Source organism: Centruroides sculpturatus, unplaced genomic scaffold (genome assembly GCF_000671375.1).
Source record: "Centruroides sculpturatus isolate CEXI.00-Female unplaced genomic scaffold, Cexi_2.0 scaffold1559, whole genome shotgun sequence".
Lineage (NCBI taxonomy): Eukaryota > Metazoa > Arthropoda > Arachnida > Scorpiones > Buthidae > Centruroides > Centruroides sculpturatus.
Window position 1 is genome coordinate 50866 of NW_019386184.1, and position 17727 is coordinate 68592.

The 17727-nt window shown below is 31.8% G+C and overlaps 1 protein-coding gene across 1 annotated transcript in view; it reads left to right on the top strand.

Moving 5' to 3' along the window:
• The window catches only part of LOC111613974 (trypsin 3A1-like), a 5536-nt gene extending 3405 nt beyond the window's left edge, over window positions 1-2131 (top strand). Inside the window, exons 6-8 of the mRNA XM_023355329.1 lie at window positions 1506-1645; window positions 1727-1899; window positions 1971-2131. Coding sequence (XP_023211097.1) covers window positions 1506-1645; window positions 1727-1897 — 311 coding nt within the window. The 3' untranslated portion in view covers window positions 1898-1899; window positions 1971-2131. The remainder of the gene's footprint in view (window positions 1-1505; window positions 1646-1726; window positions 1900-1970) is intronic.
• The last annotated feature ends 15596 nt before the right edge of the window (window positions 2132-17727 follow it).

Below are 17727 nucleotides of genomic sequence, written 5' to 3' on the forward strand. Positions count from 1 at the left end.
ACTACGTTTTCCTGAGGTTTTTTTCATCCAATATTACTTATGTTTTCAAAGATAAGTGTGTACAGCATTTTACGTATTATGACACGTACAGTTTAAGAACTATAGGCAAATTTCCATCTATCCATAATTTTGCTATTATTTTTTAAGATCATAAATCAGTGAAAAAGATCTCCTTTTTCTGTTAATGTTATTGGATGTATTTTATAAGATATGAGAACTATATACTTCTGTTGGATTGTTATGCAGGACTTTTTATCGCTTAACATTAGAAATGCAAAAATGATTTAATGTTTTTGTTAAATACTTAATCTGGGGGTCGATAAGAAGGCAAATATTCTATAAAGTGGTCGACAGGATAAAAAGTTTGGGGACCCCTAATCTAAATCATTATTCAATCATCCGTTGAATAATAATTTAGATTCTCTGTACGAAATATCAATTTATAGAATATATTTAACGAGTTATTTCAGTTATTAATTTTTTAATAGTAAAAATTAAAATGTGTTTTTATCAGAAATGTTGTTATTATATCATAAATGTTTCAATCATGTAGGCAAAGTAGGCCTACTATTGTACGAGATTTACAAAGAAACAAAATTTGTCATAGTTACATATACAGTTATTATGACAATTGCATAAGATGTATTGATGCTTTACATCTTGATGGTTAAAAGTGAAGGGGTGAATAAAAGGGAATGTGTGTCATATCTCCAGTGAGGGCAGACTTATTGACAATTTCGCTCGTTATAGACATATACAATTTTTAAACAAATCACTTTCATTTTAAAAATTAAACCTTTTGCTTTTTTATAGTAATTAATAATCTAAAAGTTATTTTTCAATATTGATATAATTGTGTATTCTGAAATTGTGTCTTCTTTTATCCCTTTTTATTGTCACAACTAGATACATAGACACTGGGCATTTCTACATCATTTTATTCAGAATATCCTATAAGCCGATACGCGTTTCGGGCATAAGTCCCTCATCTGTCGGCATGATTTCCGGGATTTCTTGTAAGTGATGTTGACACGTTTATATTCCTTTTAAAATTACTTATTTACAGTTAAAATTGTTTTACTGTTAAAATACCATTATAGTTTAAAATATATTTAATAGTACTTTTACAGTAATTGTAAATATATTTTAAACTACTGTATAATGGTATTTTAACTGTAAATAAGTAATTTTAAAAGGAATGTATACGTGTCAACACCACCTGTAAGAAATCTCAGAAGTAATGCCGACAGATGTTGGGTTTATGCCCAAAACGCGTATCGGCTTATAGGATATTTCGAACAAAGATGATGTAGAATTGCCCAGTTTCTATCTATGCACCTAGTCAAAACAATAAAAACAAAAAAAAAAACATATTGATATAATCTGATAAAAGATAAAAGTGTACATTAATTTAAAATTACTGTGTTTTTGAAATTGGATGATATTAAATTATATATAAAAATAACAATAACTGCAAGCTAATTGTAAATTTCATGTCTATGAAGACCGGAAGAACACAACATGTTACCTAAAAGCGGCCTCAGTTAGTATAGTGAACGCTTGCGACACTATTTATAAAGATAATCCATTGTACGAGTGCAGATCAGTAGTCCTTACGCAGCAAGCTGATGTTTCCATGATGCCAGTAAGTACAAACTTGTGTAAATTATACACTAAAATCATATAGACAAACTTTAAAACAAGTAATTTTTTTATTTTATTCTAGGGTGATTCTGGTGGTCCCCTTGTATATGAGAAAGATGATGGAAAACAGGTTCAAATTGGAGTATTAAGTACAGGTGAAATGATACCGGATGGGGTTAATGTTTATGTTTCGACAAGTTTTTTTCTTGATTTTATAAAAGAATATTGCGAAGGAGATATTACATTTGTATAATTGTAAATAACTTCATAATTACTTTTGAATTATATTTGAGAACTTCCTAAATCATGTCGTTTGTGTTTTGCAGGAAAAATACTTTTTAATGGTTATGAAACTTAAAAAATTATGATAATAAACGAAAGAATTTAAGAACGTATACTTTCAAACAACCCAAATATATAGCAGTAACAATCATGAGTTGCATCAGTTTTATTTGCATGATTAAACTGAAAGCATAAAGTTTTTTTTTTTTTTTTTTTTTACCGGGGTCAAAAAAAAAACCTTAAAAAATGATGATAATAAACGAAAGAATTGAAGAAGGTGTTCTTTTAAACAACCCAAATATATAGCAGTAACAATCAGGAGTTGCATCAGTTTTATTTGCATGATTAAACTGAAGTCATAAAGTTTTTTTTTAAACGGGGGTCGAAAAAACAACAATAAAATAAAAAGAAAATGTACACTTTGTAATTATAGAATTTTAAACGATATATTGCTGGAATTTCAGGTGAAAATGTCTGTATTTCTTCACATGTTATGAGTTCTGAATATACATGCAGAAGAACCAAAATCTATTTTGTAAATATTTTCTGATGCTACGAAATATAAAAATTTTAGTAAATAAATGAATTGTGAATTGTTCATTCAAGATTCGTAGCTTGTCGTGAAATAATAGCAATTAAAATTTTTATCTGATTTTAAAATACTGTAGGGTAAACGTGCCTAATTCGTACTTCGCTTATATCTCGACTACGGTAATAGCTATTAGTGTCTCTAGTAGCATAAAAAGTAAATAACAATCGGTCATATTACCATCTGACAGACAACATGCTGTTATTCTGCTCTCGACAAGAATATTGAAAAAGAAAGTTCTTTCAACTTTTTCTGTAATATTTTTGCACATTTTGTAAGAAATTTCTTCAAATTGGATCGTGTGTAAGTTTTTTAACTATCTGTGATGTATTAGTGCGTATTTTTGTGATTTCATCTGAAGTGATGAAACATGTGTATCTGTTGTCAAATTTTTTGGCGACTAATGTAAAGTTTGTTCGACTCTTGCGCTTATTTCGTACTCGAGGCATGTTCTTATAACAACCTATCTACACAGCAATTTGGACGAATGCATATATACGAAACAACCGATGGAATTTATCAAAGAAGGAGACGAATCAAAAATATGCAAACTAAATCGCTCTATCTACGGCTTAAAACAGGCTGGAAGAGCATGGTTTAAGACGATTACCGATCACCTGTGTCAAAACGGTTTCGAACAATTAAAAGCACACTCATGCGCATTTAAATATCAACGAGACGAAGACATTCTATATTTAGGATTGCACGTTGACGATATGATAACAATACCTTCGAATGAGCGAATCGAACACGAAGCTATGGCAAAAATCGCGGAATATTTCGACTTAGTTAATCTGGGAGACCCTAAATGCATTTTAGGAATCGAAATAACGAAATTCAAAGATGGGATAAAACTGACGCAACAGAGACAAATAAAAGAGATACTCCAAGAATTTAAAATGGAGTATTGTAAACCAGTAAACATGCCAATGGATCCTGACCAAAAAGTAGACGACAGCGAAGGATCGCCATGCGGAAATAAGAAACTTTTCGAAGAAATTTTGGGAAGTGTGATGTATATCAGTTTAACAACGAGACCCGATTTGTGTCAGCCGATCAGCGAACTGTCACAGTACTCACAAAATCCGAAGGAAATACATATCCAAGCAGCGAAACGACTGATACGATACTTAAAAGGAACCCAAAGTAAGGTTTCAACTCGGACAGAATCTCGTATCATGGAAATGCAAGAAACAGCACCAAACGGCGTTATCGACATGCGAAAGTGAATTGACAGCATTAACCGAGACTACGAAAGAATCGACATGGTTAAAAATGATCCTAAATGAATTAGGAGAGAGAGATTCTAACAAAACAACTATGATTTATAGCGATAATCAAGCTGCAATAAGTCTAATCAACAACGGAAGGCCTAACTACAAAAGGAAACATGTAGTAAGAAAAATATCCTACGTACACGAAAACGTTAAATCAGGTAAGGTTGTTATTAAATACATCTCGACGGAAGAAATTTCGGCAGCAGATTTTTTGACAAAACCATTAAACGCGCTTAAATTAAAAATCTGTTTAGACAGAATCAATGTGAAATGAATATTGTATTAAATGAAATTAAATGTAAACCACGAAACTTGCCCAAAAAGGGAGTGTTGTTTTGTAACAAGTTTCGTGGAACTTGTCCCCCCTGTAATTAATCACCGAAAGGGAGTGTACCCTTGGTCAGGTGTCAGAGGGGTGACATAATTCATGACCTTTGTGTAAACACATGTCCATCTGGTGACCACTTGCTCTGCTGCCTTCGAACGGATCAGATGTGAAAATAAAGCTCTCTTTTTGTTACCGTTAATCTTAGATGTGTAAGTCATTTATAGTCTCCCAACAAAAAAGCCAGGAAACATCTGGCATGTTTCCTGGCTGTTACTACTATTTATCCGAAATTCTTTATCAGGATAAAGATTTCAGGGCCAAAGAATAGTGAAATGCCACACACGGGCAATCTTTTAGGGGTTTACAGATTATTTTTCTGTAGTAAATTAGGCTCTAATTACGTATTGGAAACGTAATGAAATCCAAAGAAACTTCATATTGCCAATCAATTTTGTATGTAATTGCTTAAAATGTGGTTTATAAAACTTTTAACACGCAAAATTAATTATTACATATTTTAAACAGTATTTTTTGTTGTTAAAGTTATACAATTTATTGTATTACTTCTGCACTATTTACAATGTTATTTTTAATTAGAAATGTTGTGTGTTGATTAACAAATGAATAATATTGGTATTTAAATTTAATAAAAATTAATTCAATATAACAGAGTTTTGAAACTATTAAACAACTATTTTTGTTATTGATTTTCCAAGAAAAGGTGAATAGGAGACAAAAGACGTCTCGAAAAATAGGAATTTAATTAACTAGTTACAGAAAGAACTGATTTATAAAATGAATTTTACTACGAATCGATAATATTTAATTCGCTAAATAAAAATTTTTTTTAATTATTTGTGTAAACTGTTGTAATATCAATAATTTTAATTAAATCGCTATTTATTAATATGGTACGTTTTGAGGTACGAATTATTAATTGTTTTGTTACAAAAAATTTCATATAAAAAATCATGACGATTATGTTACGCCACACTTTTACCAGATGACATCATAGAAGTCGACATTTTTGCCCCTAGAACGTTACATTTAAAAATCATAAACCATTAAATATAGTCATATTTAAATACAGTGATATTTAGATTTAACAATGAATGCATTCATTCTTAATCTGATTTTCTTAATTGTAATGTTCCTTCTCTATAACGATGGAAGTGGTAAGTAATTACATTTCAAAAATTTCATTAATCTTCTCTATAAAACCTCTAGTGGCGCATAGTTGATGTGGGTTCACGAGCTTTTTCTTAACTCTTTCTGCCATATGGGCACTAAGTGATCCTCCTTCACCAAGCACATTACGAAATCTCTTACGACAACAATAAAGGCAGGGTGATGGGGACATGGCCCAACATATCTGGACAAACGACCGCCTAAAGACTTTTAGGGTATTTTTTGATCTGTTTGGATTCGAATTCCGTGTCTCCCACATCCGGCCTTTCACAAATAACTGGAAGTGTTTGGAATGGCAGTGATATCACTTTGTACCTTGTTGGACGTTATTGAATTGTTGTCAGTTGAGTAGGGGTTATAGTTTACGCTTCATGGGTCAAGTAACGTATGTCTCTAAATGTGTATTTCATTTAATAAAGATTTCCGTGAAGAACTCTGCTTTAATTGTGCTAATTTAGATTCGTTTGTTCGCGTTTTTCGGGAAATCGAACATTTTTAGACCCATCAAATAATTCTCTAATTTGCATCGAAAGAGTGGGTACGTACAGTATTTCTTGCACCTTGTGAAAACGAGTGAAATCGGCTATGTAAGATAACATTAGTAGTTATATAAACTAAATTGTTCAATATAATACAATAAAGGGTTTAGAATACAAAGTTGGTTAATCTTAACGTTTGTTTTTTTTTTTTTTTTGCTTGGGCAACGGTGGGCTTACCTTCTAGTATGATAATAAGCCTAAACTGTTTAAATGTTGGCAACAGATTGTATAAAATACTTGGAAGATATGTTCTTATAAATGTTGCGTTTATAGAAAAATTATTGGACTGCAATATGAAAAACTTGTAGACCGATTAATTCTGACTGTCGTCCATCTTTGTGTTTGTTTGTCTGTTCTTTTATAATCTTGAGAAAGGGGTAAGATAGATGAGAGTATAGAATGGAAATATAATGCCGAGGGACAGGTGGCCCTGATTAACTATATATTCGAACTTTCGGTTTAGAACGGAAGCAACGTAATGTGATTGAAATCTTTGTCTGAACAGAGTTAGATAGATGATCGACACAACTCTATCACTAAGAGAAAAAGTATTACGTACAAGAGCAAGACTACTATTAAAGGAGTTGAGAATATTGTGACAAAAATTTGCAGCCCAGCATTCCGACGATATCACCGAAAATGATCGCTTGTTAGAATTTGTTCGGTGTATAAATTGGATAGTTATTATAATAAATACAAATTAAAATGTTTTATACAATTTTTTTAGAGTTTTTAATCTTCTCCTCGTCCTCCACGGGAGAAATTTTCAAAAATCTCTTCTTAGTGTGCATTCTCATAACGTACCGTACCCTGTGTACCAAATTTCAACTTTCAAATCCTAACTCTGGAATCTGTGTTTATTGTTTTCGTTGTTATTATCAACCCATCTCTATTACATTATACGATTAGGATCAAATTTATGAGAAAATTCGTTTTCCGTATTGTATTTATCAGGTTTATAACAACGAAAAATGATTAGGACTATTATTGAAATTTAACTGAATAAATGTTTAATATTTAAATAGATTTTTTTATTTAAATAAGAATAAAATGAAAAATACCAAAAAGGTTTTATTATAATGGGGAATTAATTGACTTGGTAATAAACTTACTTGAATAAAATGATTAAAGAACAACGCCTTACTCATAACAATAATGAAATTATATTACTCATAGTCAGAGAATTTATTTATTGTTTTCATAAAGAAAATGTATTTTTAAGATTTCAATTTCAAACTATTTTATTCTAAATTCACATTTTTACTGCAATGAAAAAAGTCGAATCATTAAAATCAATGCTAAGATAATTATATTTCTGATTGTCTGATTTCTGACAGTCCTCTATTATTATTATTCTTTGTTTCACTTTAAAAGTAATCAGCTACTAGCATATGGATTTCTAGATTAAATCAACAGAGAGGTCGCGCCTGACGTTTTTAACGCGAAAACGTGTACGGACGTTCAGCGTCATCTTACTGTAAGCTCAGAAGTTTGACAATGGTGTTTGGAACGTCAGTAGAATCATGCTCAACGTTATAAATGCCATTGTCAAACTTCTAGGCTTACAGGAAGGCGGCGCTGAACGTCCGACGTACACGTTTTCGCGTTATAAACGTCAGCCGCAACCTCTCTAATATAGTTAGTTCGAATTCGTCCAGCTGTTTAACTAACACGGTGTTTCGTTTTTCGTTCAATGTTTTCGTAAACTCTCCGAAATTTTAATTTAAATTAATTAATTAACAGTCGTTTATCGAATAAAATAATGGGGAACTTTCTATAAAATGTGAGAAATACGTACGTCAACGAACAACGTATCGTATGAGATTGGGCCGAAAATATAGGCTTTCAGACATCGTTATGTCACCTACAGAAAAGCAACCCAAAAACTTTCCAAGAGTGGCGGTTTTGGATATGTTTTCATACTTCTCTCACTACTACATTGTTCCTGTAAGTGGCCTGGTTGAAACAATTTTGGACATGATTATAAAGGTCCTCTTAGGGATCTAGAAACGAAAAAATAAATTTTACAAGATATTTATCTTCGATATAAGATTAATACGAATATGTTTTATATACATGTCACTCTGTTATGATAACATAAATATTAATAATTTTTTTAGGTAATGCTGTAAATGCGAACCGAACTGTTATAAAAATATCTGCGCTTCCGGTAATATTTTTATTGTATTTTAAATATGTACCATACTTTGTACAATTTATAAATCGTTTTATACAATACTTTTATACAGGTTTCTCTATACGTGATAGCAAATAAAGAAAACGATAAAATTGTTGGTGGAGTCGACTTCAATTTTTTTAAATTGGTGCTTGAAAAATTAAAAGTCAAGTAAGTTGAAAGTTTTTCAGCTTTTCGTACACTTGTAGTTTTATATATTTTTAATACTTTCATATACTAGTTATGAAATTATTTTACCTTTTGGTACAACGTTCGGAAATAAACTACAAAATGGATCGTGGAATGGATTGAATGGAAGATTACAGAGAAAAGTAAAGTGTTTTAATAATAATGTTTATAACTTAGCTTGGGTACAAACTAAAATTATATTTCCTTTAGGAAATTGATTTTGTATTACTTTCAACCTACGTAAATTATGAAAGTTTTCAAGTTGTAGATTATACAGTTTCTTTTGATTCCGATGAAGTTATCTTTGTTGTTTCGGCTCCTAAACAACTTTCTAAATTAACAACCATAATTAGACCATTTGCAAAAGAGGTATAGTAAAAATTATTAAATTATGCTATTTTATATTCTGTATTTTAATGAAGTATAATATCATTATTGGCCTCGAATGTAACTAATAATAAAGTCACTTGTAATAATTTTAACAATAACAATTATAATTAACAAATAATACTTCAACACTAAACAATACAAAAATATTAATTAAATAATGTTTGAATAACTCATAATTGTAAATAAAGTTTATTTTGTAAATTTGCGATTTCATTCGAATAAAAACTAGTATAGGCCAACTGTTTTTTTTTTTCTTATTAGCGAATCCTTTATATAATCTTACTAGAGTAATTTTGTTTGAGACTATTTGGCTACGCGACACACAGGAACTATGAAGACTTACTACGTTAAGCTGGCTTTTATTATTGATAGTATTAGGAAATTGAGACAACCCGGAGTAGTCCAATTAACCAACATTTTCGTAGGACAGGAATCCACGATTAACTATCAGATTTCGAGACTGTAGTATATATATATATATATCATTATCGATATGCAGTAATAATATTTTTCAAAACAATTAGCAAGTTAATAGATAGGCTTAAAATATTTAAACAGAAATTTTAACGAAGTGCTGTATATTTAACGCAATCAAACATATTCCATACTAAAAAGCTCACAAATATAAGACCATATGAAGATTGCCATGTCTCTGACAGTTGTAGAGCAAGACTCAGTTGTAAAAGGGCCCATCAGTGGCGGAGTGAATGAAAATCACTGAACACTACTGGTTTGTGGTAGTTTCGATCTTAAATTTCTACGCTTCTGTACATATCTAACAGTTAAATGAAGCATTGTTTGTCATAACTCCAGTCAACTCAAACACCTTACTAAATCGACAATGTGTTTCTTTCCATTCTCTATCAGATAAACCCAATTTACTCTACATATATAGTTTCAGATGTCATTTATTAGTTTACAATTAATTCGCTTAAGATTTAATATTTATAAGTAAAAATACAATTTATTATTTATTATTAATGGCAGTAAATATGATAATTATACAAATAAATTGTACATTAAGAATTAGACAAATATATTTTTATAATTACAGGTTTGGTTAATGATATCAGTTACAACAATAGTGACTGGTGTGTTACTTTATCTAATAATACAAAAAAGAAATGATATTGTTCAAGGTATTCAGAAAGTATGGTCAATAAAAGAAACTTTTTTGTTTTTATTTCAAACTTTGATATCACAAGGTGAGCATTTTTATAGTTATTTCTATAACGTTAGCAATAAAATTTGTACAAATTTTGATAAAATAATTTAAGTATTAAAACATGCAATTATTTATTGTAATTAAGATTATATCTTTGCATGATAAAAAGATTTGATAAAACCATTGATGTTACAATTTTTTTACAATTAATTTTATCATTTGTCATATATGTAATTTAACAGGAGATATAATAAGCCATATTCGAGATACTACCACAAGAATTATTATTGGTATTTGGCTATTGGCAACAGTGGTGATTATTTCAGGTTATTGTGGTGTATTATTTTCTTATTTAACTCATCCTGTCTATGAACATGTACCAAATACTATGGCAGAACTGATAAATGCCGTAATAAAAGGAGAGTATTCTTGTGGATGCATATGTTTGGCATTTGAAGAACAATATATTATGGTAAAATTATTACTGACATTAATCAGTTTGTTTATAATTTTACTTTTTAGAAAAGTTACAAATTTTTAACAGATTTATATACAATCTTACGTAGATACTAGTAAGCAATTTTAAAAATATATTTCTTTTTCCATTTGTATTTCTAGAATGTTGAAAATGGTCCATTTAAAATTTTTAGATATCACATAAAAAATCATCCAGAAAATTGTTTTCTTAGTTATGAAAAAGGAATAGAGCATTCTTTGAATGAGAAATTTGCACTTTTTGGATCAAGGATTCAGTTACAAAACAGATTCAGTTACAAAACAGAGAGGAGAGAATTTGTTTGTAAAGTCAAAAGACACTGTTATTAATTACAATATTGCATTTCCTGTCAAAAAGAATTTCGTTCTAAAAGCAGAATTTGATAAAATGTAAGTTCTTATTTGAGTGCTCTAAACTAATAACTACTTTAAGTATTTTTATACTAATACATATGTATGCTATTTTGATATGTTGGTAAATATACACGAAACAAAAACTTTTTATTTTGAATTATACAGTATGTTTCATAGGTCTGGAAGAATGTAGGTTATGTTGATATTCATTTATTCTGATAAAGCAAAGAGCTAATTAATATGTATTTTAATATACAGTAGAGCGTCGTTTATCCGAAAGCTGGTTATCCGAAACGTCCGTTATCCGAAAGCATTCCAGTCCGCAAATTTAAATTTACGCTAGTGCTGTGGCGCTGCAATCTTCGGCTATTTCTCGGGCTACTCAAATATTTTACGTTTTTGATACTAAATTAACATCTGAAGTATAATTTTTTATTGTTTTTATATTTTTCAATATATTTATTTTGTTTGTACAAAATAAAAAAATAATTTTTAACGATACAATAGTCTTTGTTATGCTTAACATCGACGAAAATTCAACGCGAAGCGACACGCAACAAAGAAAAATTTCGACATCAGATACGTTAAACTATTTTTTCGTACGTAAATCAGTTATCCGGACAACCCCAGTCCCCAATTGATTCGGAAAATCGACGCTTTACTGTATTCCTGTTATGTAGTAGACGATCAGATACCTGATCCATTTGACGGTTTATTAGGGCGAGACATAATTAAAAGCCAAGAATTTCTCATCAATTTAGCAAGGGAAAAAATAATTTTTCTGGGAGGAGAGGAAATAGAGTTTCGGAAGGCAGGAATGGAAAAAACTAAATCAGTGCGAGAAAGAGGAAAACGAAATCGACGAGGTACATTTATACAACCTATCGCTAGTTCTACAATTTCAAAGAAAGAAAAGCCTACTATTCCAAAAGAACCTATTTTAGGAGAACAGGCAAAGGAGGTAATATTAATAACAGACAGCAACCTTCCTTTAATAACGGAGATTATCACTACAGCAAAAATAGCTAAAATAAAACGGAAAGGAGAGATAGGAGTTATAGAGTCTGAAATAAACAATCAACAGGGTGTCTTAGGAGTCGATTCTGTAGTAAAAACGAGAAAAAGAGGCCAAGTCCCCATTCGAATCACGAATCTATTTACTCAACCAAGGAAACTATCTAAGGGCGAATGTGTGGAAACCTTCCACAAAGCCGTAGAGGAAGGAGATTTTCCAAAAACAATCGAACCTACAAGCACACAAAACTCAACTGCAACTTTAACGAAAAAGGAATTTGGGCAACTAGTCGATTGGTCCCATATTGCGAAGGATAAAAAGAATCCTCTACTAGACCTATTGTACAAGTATAGGCACGTGTTTGCTGCAAACGACTATGATCTGGGATATTGTAAAGTGGTAGAACACGAGATAAACACTGGAAATGCCACCAGTGTTGCCGCAATGAAATTTCAAAACGTACTGAAGCGCCTTCAAAAAATGTACTATTTTCCTTCAAAATGTACTAGTTCTATGAATACTTTGTTTACGTGCCTATATATATATATATATATAGTTTATTGTCAAATAATTTAATTTTAAATCTTATTTTTGGAATTTTTTGAAAGCTATTTAAAATTAAAAATATATCTACACATCTATTACTTATTATAAAATGAGCATTACATTGAGAACATTTATTAATAATACTATTGAATTTCATCTTACAAAGTTAATTTTATAACAATGGTGCTTTAAAAAAATAATTATAAATTTGTTATATTATATTATTTTATTCTTTATTATACTTTAAATTTTTTTGATGTTATTGCATCACTTTACGAAGTGGTATATACGTAATTGCATCAGTTTTAGTACCTATTTAATTAATTTCAATCATGACAGCAAAAGATAAGGATGCTTGTTTCTTTTAAACTATTTGATGAAAACGTTACATAAAATTGGGGTTGCATAATCATCCGAAATTATTATTATATTTTTGACTGGAAATTACAGGATTTATGCAATTTTAGTTTAATTAATGTCATATAAAACTGACTGCTCGTACAAGTTTGCTTAAAACATGCAACTCAAAAAACCCCAAAATGGCAGCTCAAGAAGTAGATCACGCGTGTCCTGACCTTCTTATATAGACCTTGGAACAGTCGGAAGCGCGGCCATTTTGGAACCATACGTAACATTAACCCTTATTTCTTTTACTACGATTACTAAAATTGAAGTTCATAATTTAAGAATTAAATTATAGTGGTAGAAAATAATATAAAAGTATTTATATTATTTATACTCGTACAATTTCAAAACTATTTTCTGTAATAATTTGTTTCTGACTTAACGGATATTTTAATATTATTGACAACAAAAGTTTAAAAATCATTGATTTCGTTACCTGTCCATTATTTTTGTTTGACGGAGTTGAATTGTTTGGACCACGTGGTATGAAAAATTTTGTCAAGGTCCTGACGAGAATGTGCAGACAACTGAACGTGTGAAAGAAGACCACTGAGTCAGGACCGTTTACACGTGCAACTATCTATGTTGCTGACGTCGTAGGACACACACCATTTGTATGTTGTGATTGGATAATTTAAATTAACAAGCAGTGACACTAGTGAGACTTTATTAAACTAATTTTTTCTCATTTTTTCGTTAAGGCGTGAAATATTAATTTAAACCGTAAATGGTACTTGAATTATTATAATGTACTGAAAATGTACTAAAAATCTAAATTTACTTTCAATTTACTGGAAAGGGCAAAATGTACCAGAAAAGTACAAATGTACTAGGAACGGCAACAGTGATGTGGATGCTAATTGGAAAGACGGAAATGTACGTTAACGTTCAAATAGCGGATACCTTTTTTCAACTCGGACATAATCTCCTATTGTGGAAATGAAAGAAGCAGATACAAACGGCGTTATCGACACGTGAAAGTGAATTGACAGCATTAACCGAGGCTACGAAAGAATAGACATGGTTAAAAATGACCCTAAATGAATTAGAAGAGAAAAGTTCTAACAAAACAACTACGATTTATAGCAATAATCTGGCTGCGATAAGTCTAATCAACAACGGAACTACAAAACGAAACATATAGTAAGAAAAATATCCAATGTACACGAAAACTTTAAATCAGGTAATGTTGTTATTAAATACATCCCAACGGAAGAAATGTCGGCAGAATTTGACAAAACCATTAAACGCGCTTAAATTAAAAATCTGTTTAGACAAAATCAATATGAAATGAACATTGTATTAAATGAAAATAAATGTAACCACAAAACTTCCCCAAAAAGGGGAATTTGTAGCCAATATTATTTGTAGCAAGTTTCGTGGAATTCTTGTCACCCTATACTTACTAAAAACATGGTATGTGAACTTTGGTCAGGTGTCACAAGGGTGACATAACTCGCAACTTTTATACAAACGCTTGTATACACTTTACTTTCTCTGCTGCTCTCAAATAGCTTAGACGTAGAAATAAACTGCCCTTTTTTGTTAATGTTAACTATGGGTTGTCTGAATCATTCATAGTTTTCCAACAGTCACCCTATCGACGGACTCTGCGTTCTAACACGCGATAAAAGAACAATATGTCGAGTGAGCAGAATAAAGTTAAAATAATTATTTATAATGGTGTCAAGAATTACAAGGATGTCACGATCTTTAAACAAATTAAAATACTTTCATCCTAGACTCAGTGAACGGTCTTCGCGAACCCGATCTCACATTTGGTGTTCTGAGATAGGATCTTGTTCCAGCTTGTCACCGTGAGTTCTCAGAATAGTATCAAACATCCAGAAAAGCGATTTTTACTTTAATTGAAAAACTGATATCTCGTTCAGAAAGGCATACATGTCATGTATAGCATACTAACCATGTTAAAATTATAAAGAAAATTGTTGTAATTTATCAACGTCTGTATTTCGGTAAAAGTAAAATCACGACTTCTTCTTTTTAACTCATCATTTCATCATCGAACTCACTGCGAGACAATTCGCTCTATTTGAAAATTCCCGGTCTATATTCCAAATTGAACCAAAACAGTATACCATCGAAATTAGATCACTCATATTTTGTTGTAAATAGTAAATCGTGTTCCGATGAGCTTCGTGATTCGAAGATACGATACGTCATAATTTTGTCGTACTTTAAGACGCGCAATAGTACGATGTTATAACTAACGACACATTCGTAAATACGTGCCTCAATGCAAAAATATAAGACAATACTTCCATATTCTGTGTATTTTGTTAATAATAGTATAGAAGTTTATTTAGTACTAAAGACGAGACACATTAATAAATGTCGTTACAACGTTTTCAAACAGTTATTGCAAGTTTGGAATTGCTCCCTGTTCGATAATAAACAACACCCTAAATTTTTAATAATCTCAATTACATACATTTATATTTTCGTACATAAATTGAGCACAAAAAATTAATAGATGCGTATTATACATGCACTTGAGTAAAATTTTACATAAAATATTTGTAGGAAAATTTCGTTCCTAAGTATACTCCACTAAACCAACATGGAGTGCTTATCTAACGAAGTATTGACTCCCGTATAAAGCTAAAAGAAACAGCCATTATTCAAAGAGTACAAAATTCTACTGTTTCTGATAAATATAGGGGAGACCGGGGCAAGATCGGCATGTTAAGCTTTACTTAAATTTTATNTCATTATCTTTACTTTCTAGTATAAAAATTTAAAAGATTCACACCCGTGTCGATTATCTATAATAGATCAAAGCAAACAATCGCAAATCGCAATGCCTAACACATTATTCGAAAACTGACAATGATATATCCCATAAACATCAAGCTCCTTATACGTAATGTAAACATTACAAGTGTGAGATCGCAGGTTTGATGTTGTACAAATTAGAAAAATTAGAAAATTTCGTAAGCCTAATTCTCCGTCGTTATAGTTAGAAAAACGTCGCTCCAAAATCAGAGTATAATGTCGCACTTCCCATCAACAAATGTTAGAGAATTGTAACAACAGACTGTCAAACGATAAAAATCTGATGTTAAGAGAGGAGAAAGTTAAACAGTTGAACGAATAAACAGAGTAGTCTTGCAAGTCCACAACCAAATATGGACATGACAGCTGCAGTTAAGCGACATCTTTGCGTCATCGATAGACACCCATGACCCAACACCTGCGAAATCAACCTTCAGCTTTAACAACAGACGATCGTTTTCCAAGACCGAAACGAATAAAAGGACGAGACACCCGCATTTCCGGGTGTTCGTCCCCTAGAAGTAGCCACACGAAGATCGCGAGTATCGTCGATGTACGACTGTTTCGCCATATACCATCAGCTTACGCTACGACAGAACGTCACATAGGTCGGAGAACCACCTACAGAAGTATTATTGTTAGAAATTTTGTAAGCTCTCTCCGGTGTATCTAAAATAACAGCATAAGAACTAGGTTAGTCGCGCCCTATACGCATTCGCCATATATTCTTCGTATTTAGTCGAATGTTTGTATTCTTATGTATTTTAGTTTTAGTTATATTAAACTTTTGTTTACCTGATAACCTGTTGTTATTCGATTAAACGAATGCTGAATTTAGTTTATAACACGAAATTTCTGATCCTCACATCACCCTGGGCTTTCTAAAATCGAGCTTGGTTTCATTGAGCAAGCTGGATTTTTCCCATTGAGGAAGTTTTTACAAGTTTGTTCGGGCTGTCTCTCTCGCTTTTCATCACGGTCGCGTTACAATGTTATTAATAAATTTTTTTCGGAAGTTATTGATACGTCACGAAAATTGAGAATTGTCGACATTCGCCTTCTCTCTCTCTCTCTCTCTCTCTCTCTCTCTCTCTCTCTTGTAAGTTAGCGTTAAGGTGTTTAGAGTTTTGTAAGAAAGTTACATTGATATATTCCCTCGTGGATACTAAATCGACTTGGGGATCTAAATTTAAAGGTTATGGTTTTGTTTCACTTCTATCTATGTTCCATTATTTTTTACCTTTTGTGGTTGTATGTTATTTCGGCCTTCCTTTGGTGGGCTGGCTTTTCGTTTTGGAATTCGACTTCGTCGTGGAGGTGGAAGGATCCAAGGTCGATCTTCCACGGGTCCTTGGCTTCTTAGAGCATAGGAATGTGAAGAAGTTGGTCGTTCTTCTTCGATGGTGGGCTCTTTTTCAGTTTATTTTTCTCCTTCAGACTCAGATTCGGATTCAGATTCAAATATGAACTCAGATTGTTGTCGTGACATTTCTGAGAAAACGAAATCGTCCCAGGGGTCTATATTGGAAGGTGGTTCCTTTAAAAGGAAAGTCTGGTTGACTGACGTGGAAGCGGTAGGTTGATCTCTGAGTTCTTTCTGTTCGAATTCTTGTCGAGCAATAACATGCTTGAGACGATTAGCATGAACTTGAATTCTTTTCTTTGTAGTTAGATTTTCAATGATAAACGTAACGGGACTTAATTCAGTTACAATTCGAAATGGTCCTGACCATCAAGGTGCTAAAACGGAAAATATGGGACTAAAACGGAAATTATCCCATAGGTACGACTACTTCATTGAGAAATACTTGATCGCCGACATGATACGTAGGTATTTTATGGGTTTGACGATGTTGTATTTGCCTTTCTCGGGCAGCTATCTGATGAGCTTCCGCCATTCGGCACCTAAGTTCCGATGCATACTTGTTCTCAATGTCGTATTTTGTTCTTGTAGGACTAGTTATTAGATCGAAAGAAAAGGTTGGATCTCTCCCGTATAACAAATAAAATGGACAGGAACGATGAGTACAGGAAGGTGGAGGTTATTATTGGTTTGTGTGTGTGCGCCGATCGTTTACCTCCCGCACCGAGTTCGTTTTAGAGATTCCTAAACGTCAACCAACACCTCCATCTCGCCTACAGATCTAGAAGACATCAACACCTACTTAACTGAAAAGAGCTGTTGGACCTTTTTTTGTGCTGGACTTGATCAACAATACAACCTAAGGTATTTATCCTGCCCGCGAACGTTCTCTCTCTCCGCATAAACTACACGCGAGACCGGTTGTAATTAGAACTAGAAAATGATCAATAACTGAACACGATTTATGTAGTTTATGTTAGCACTTT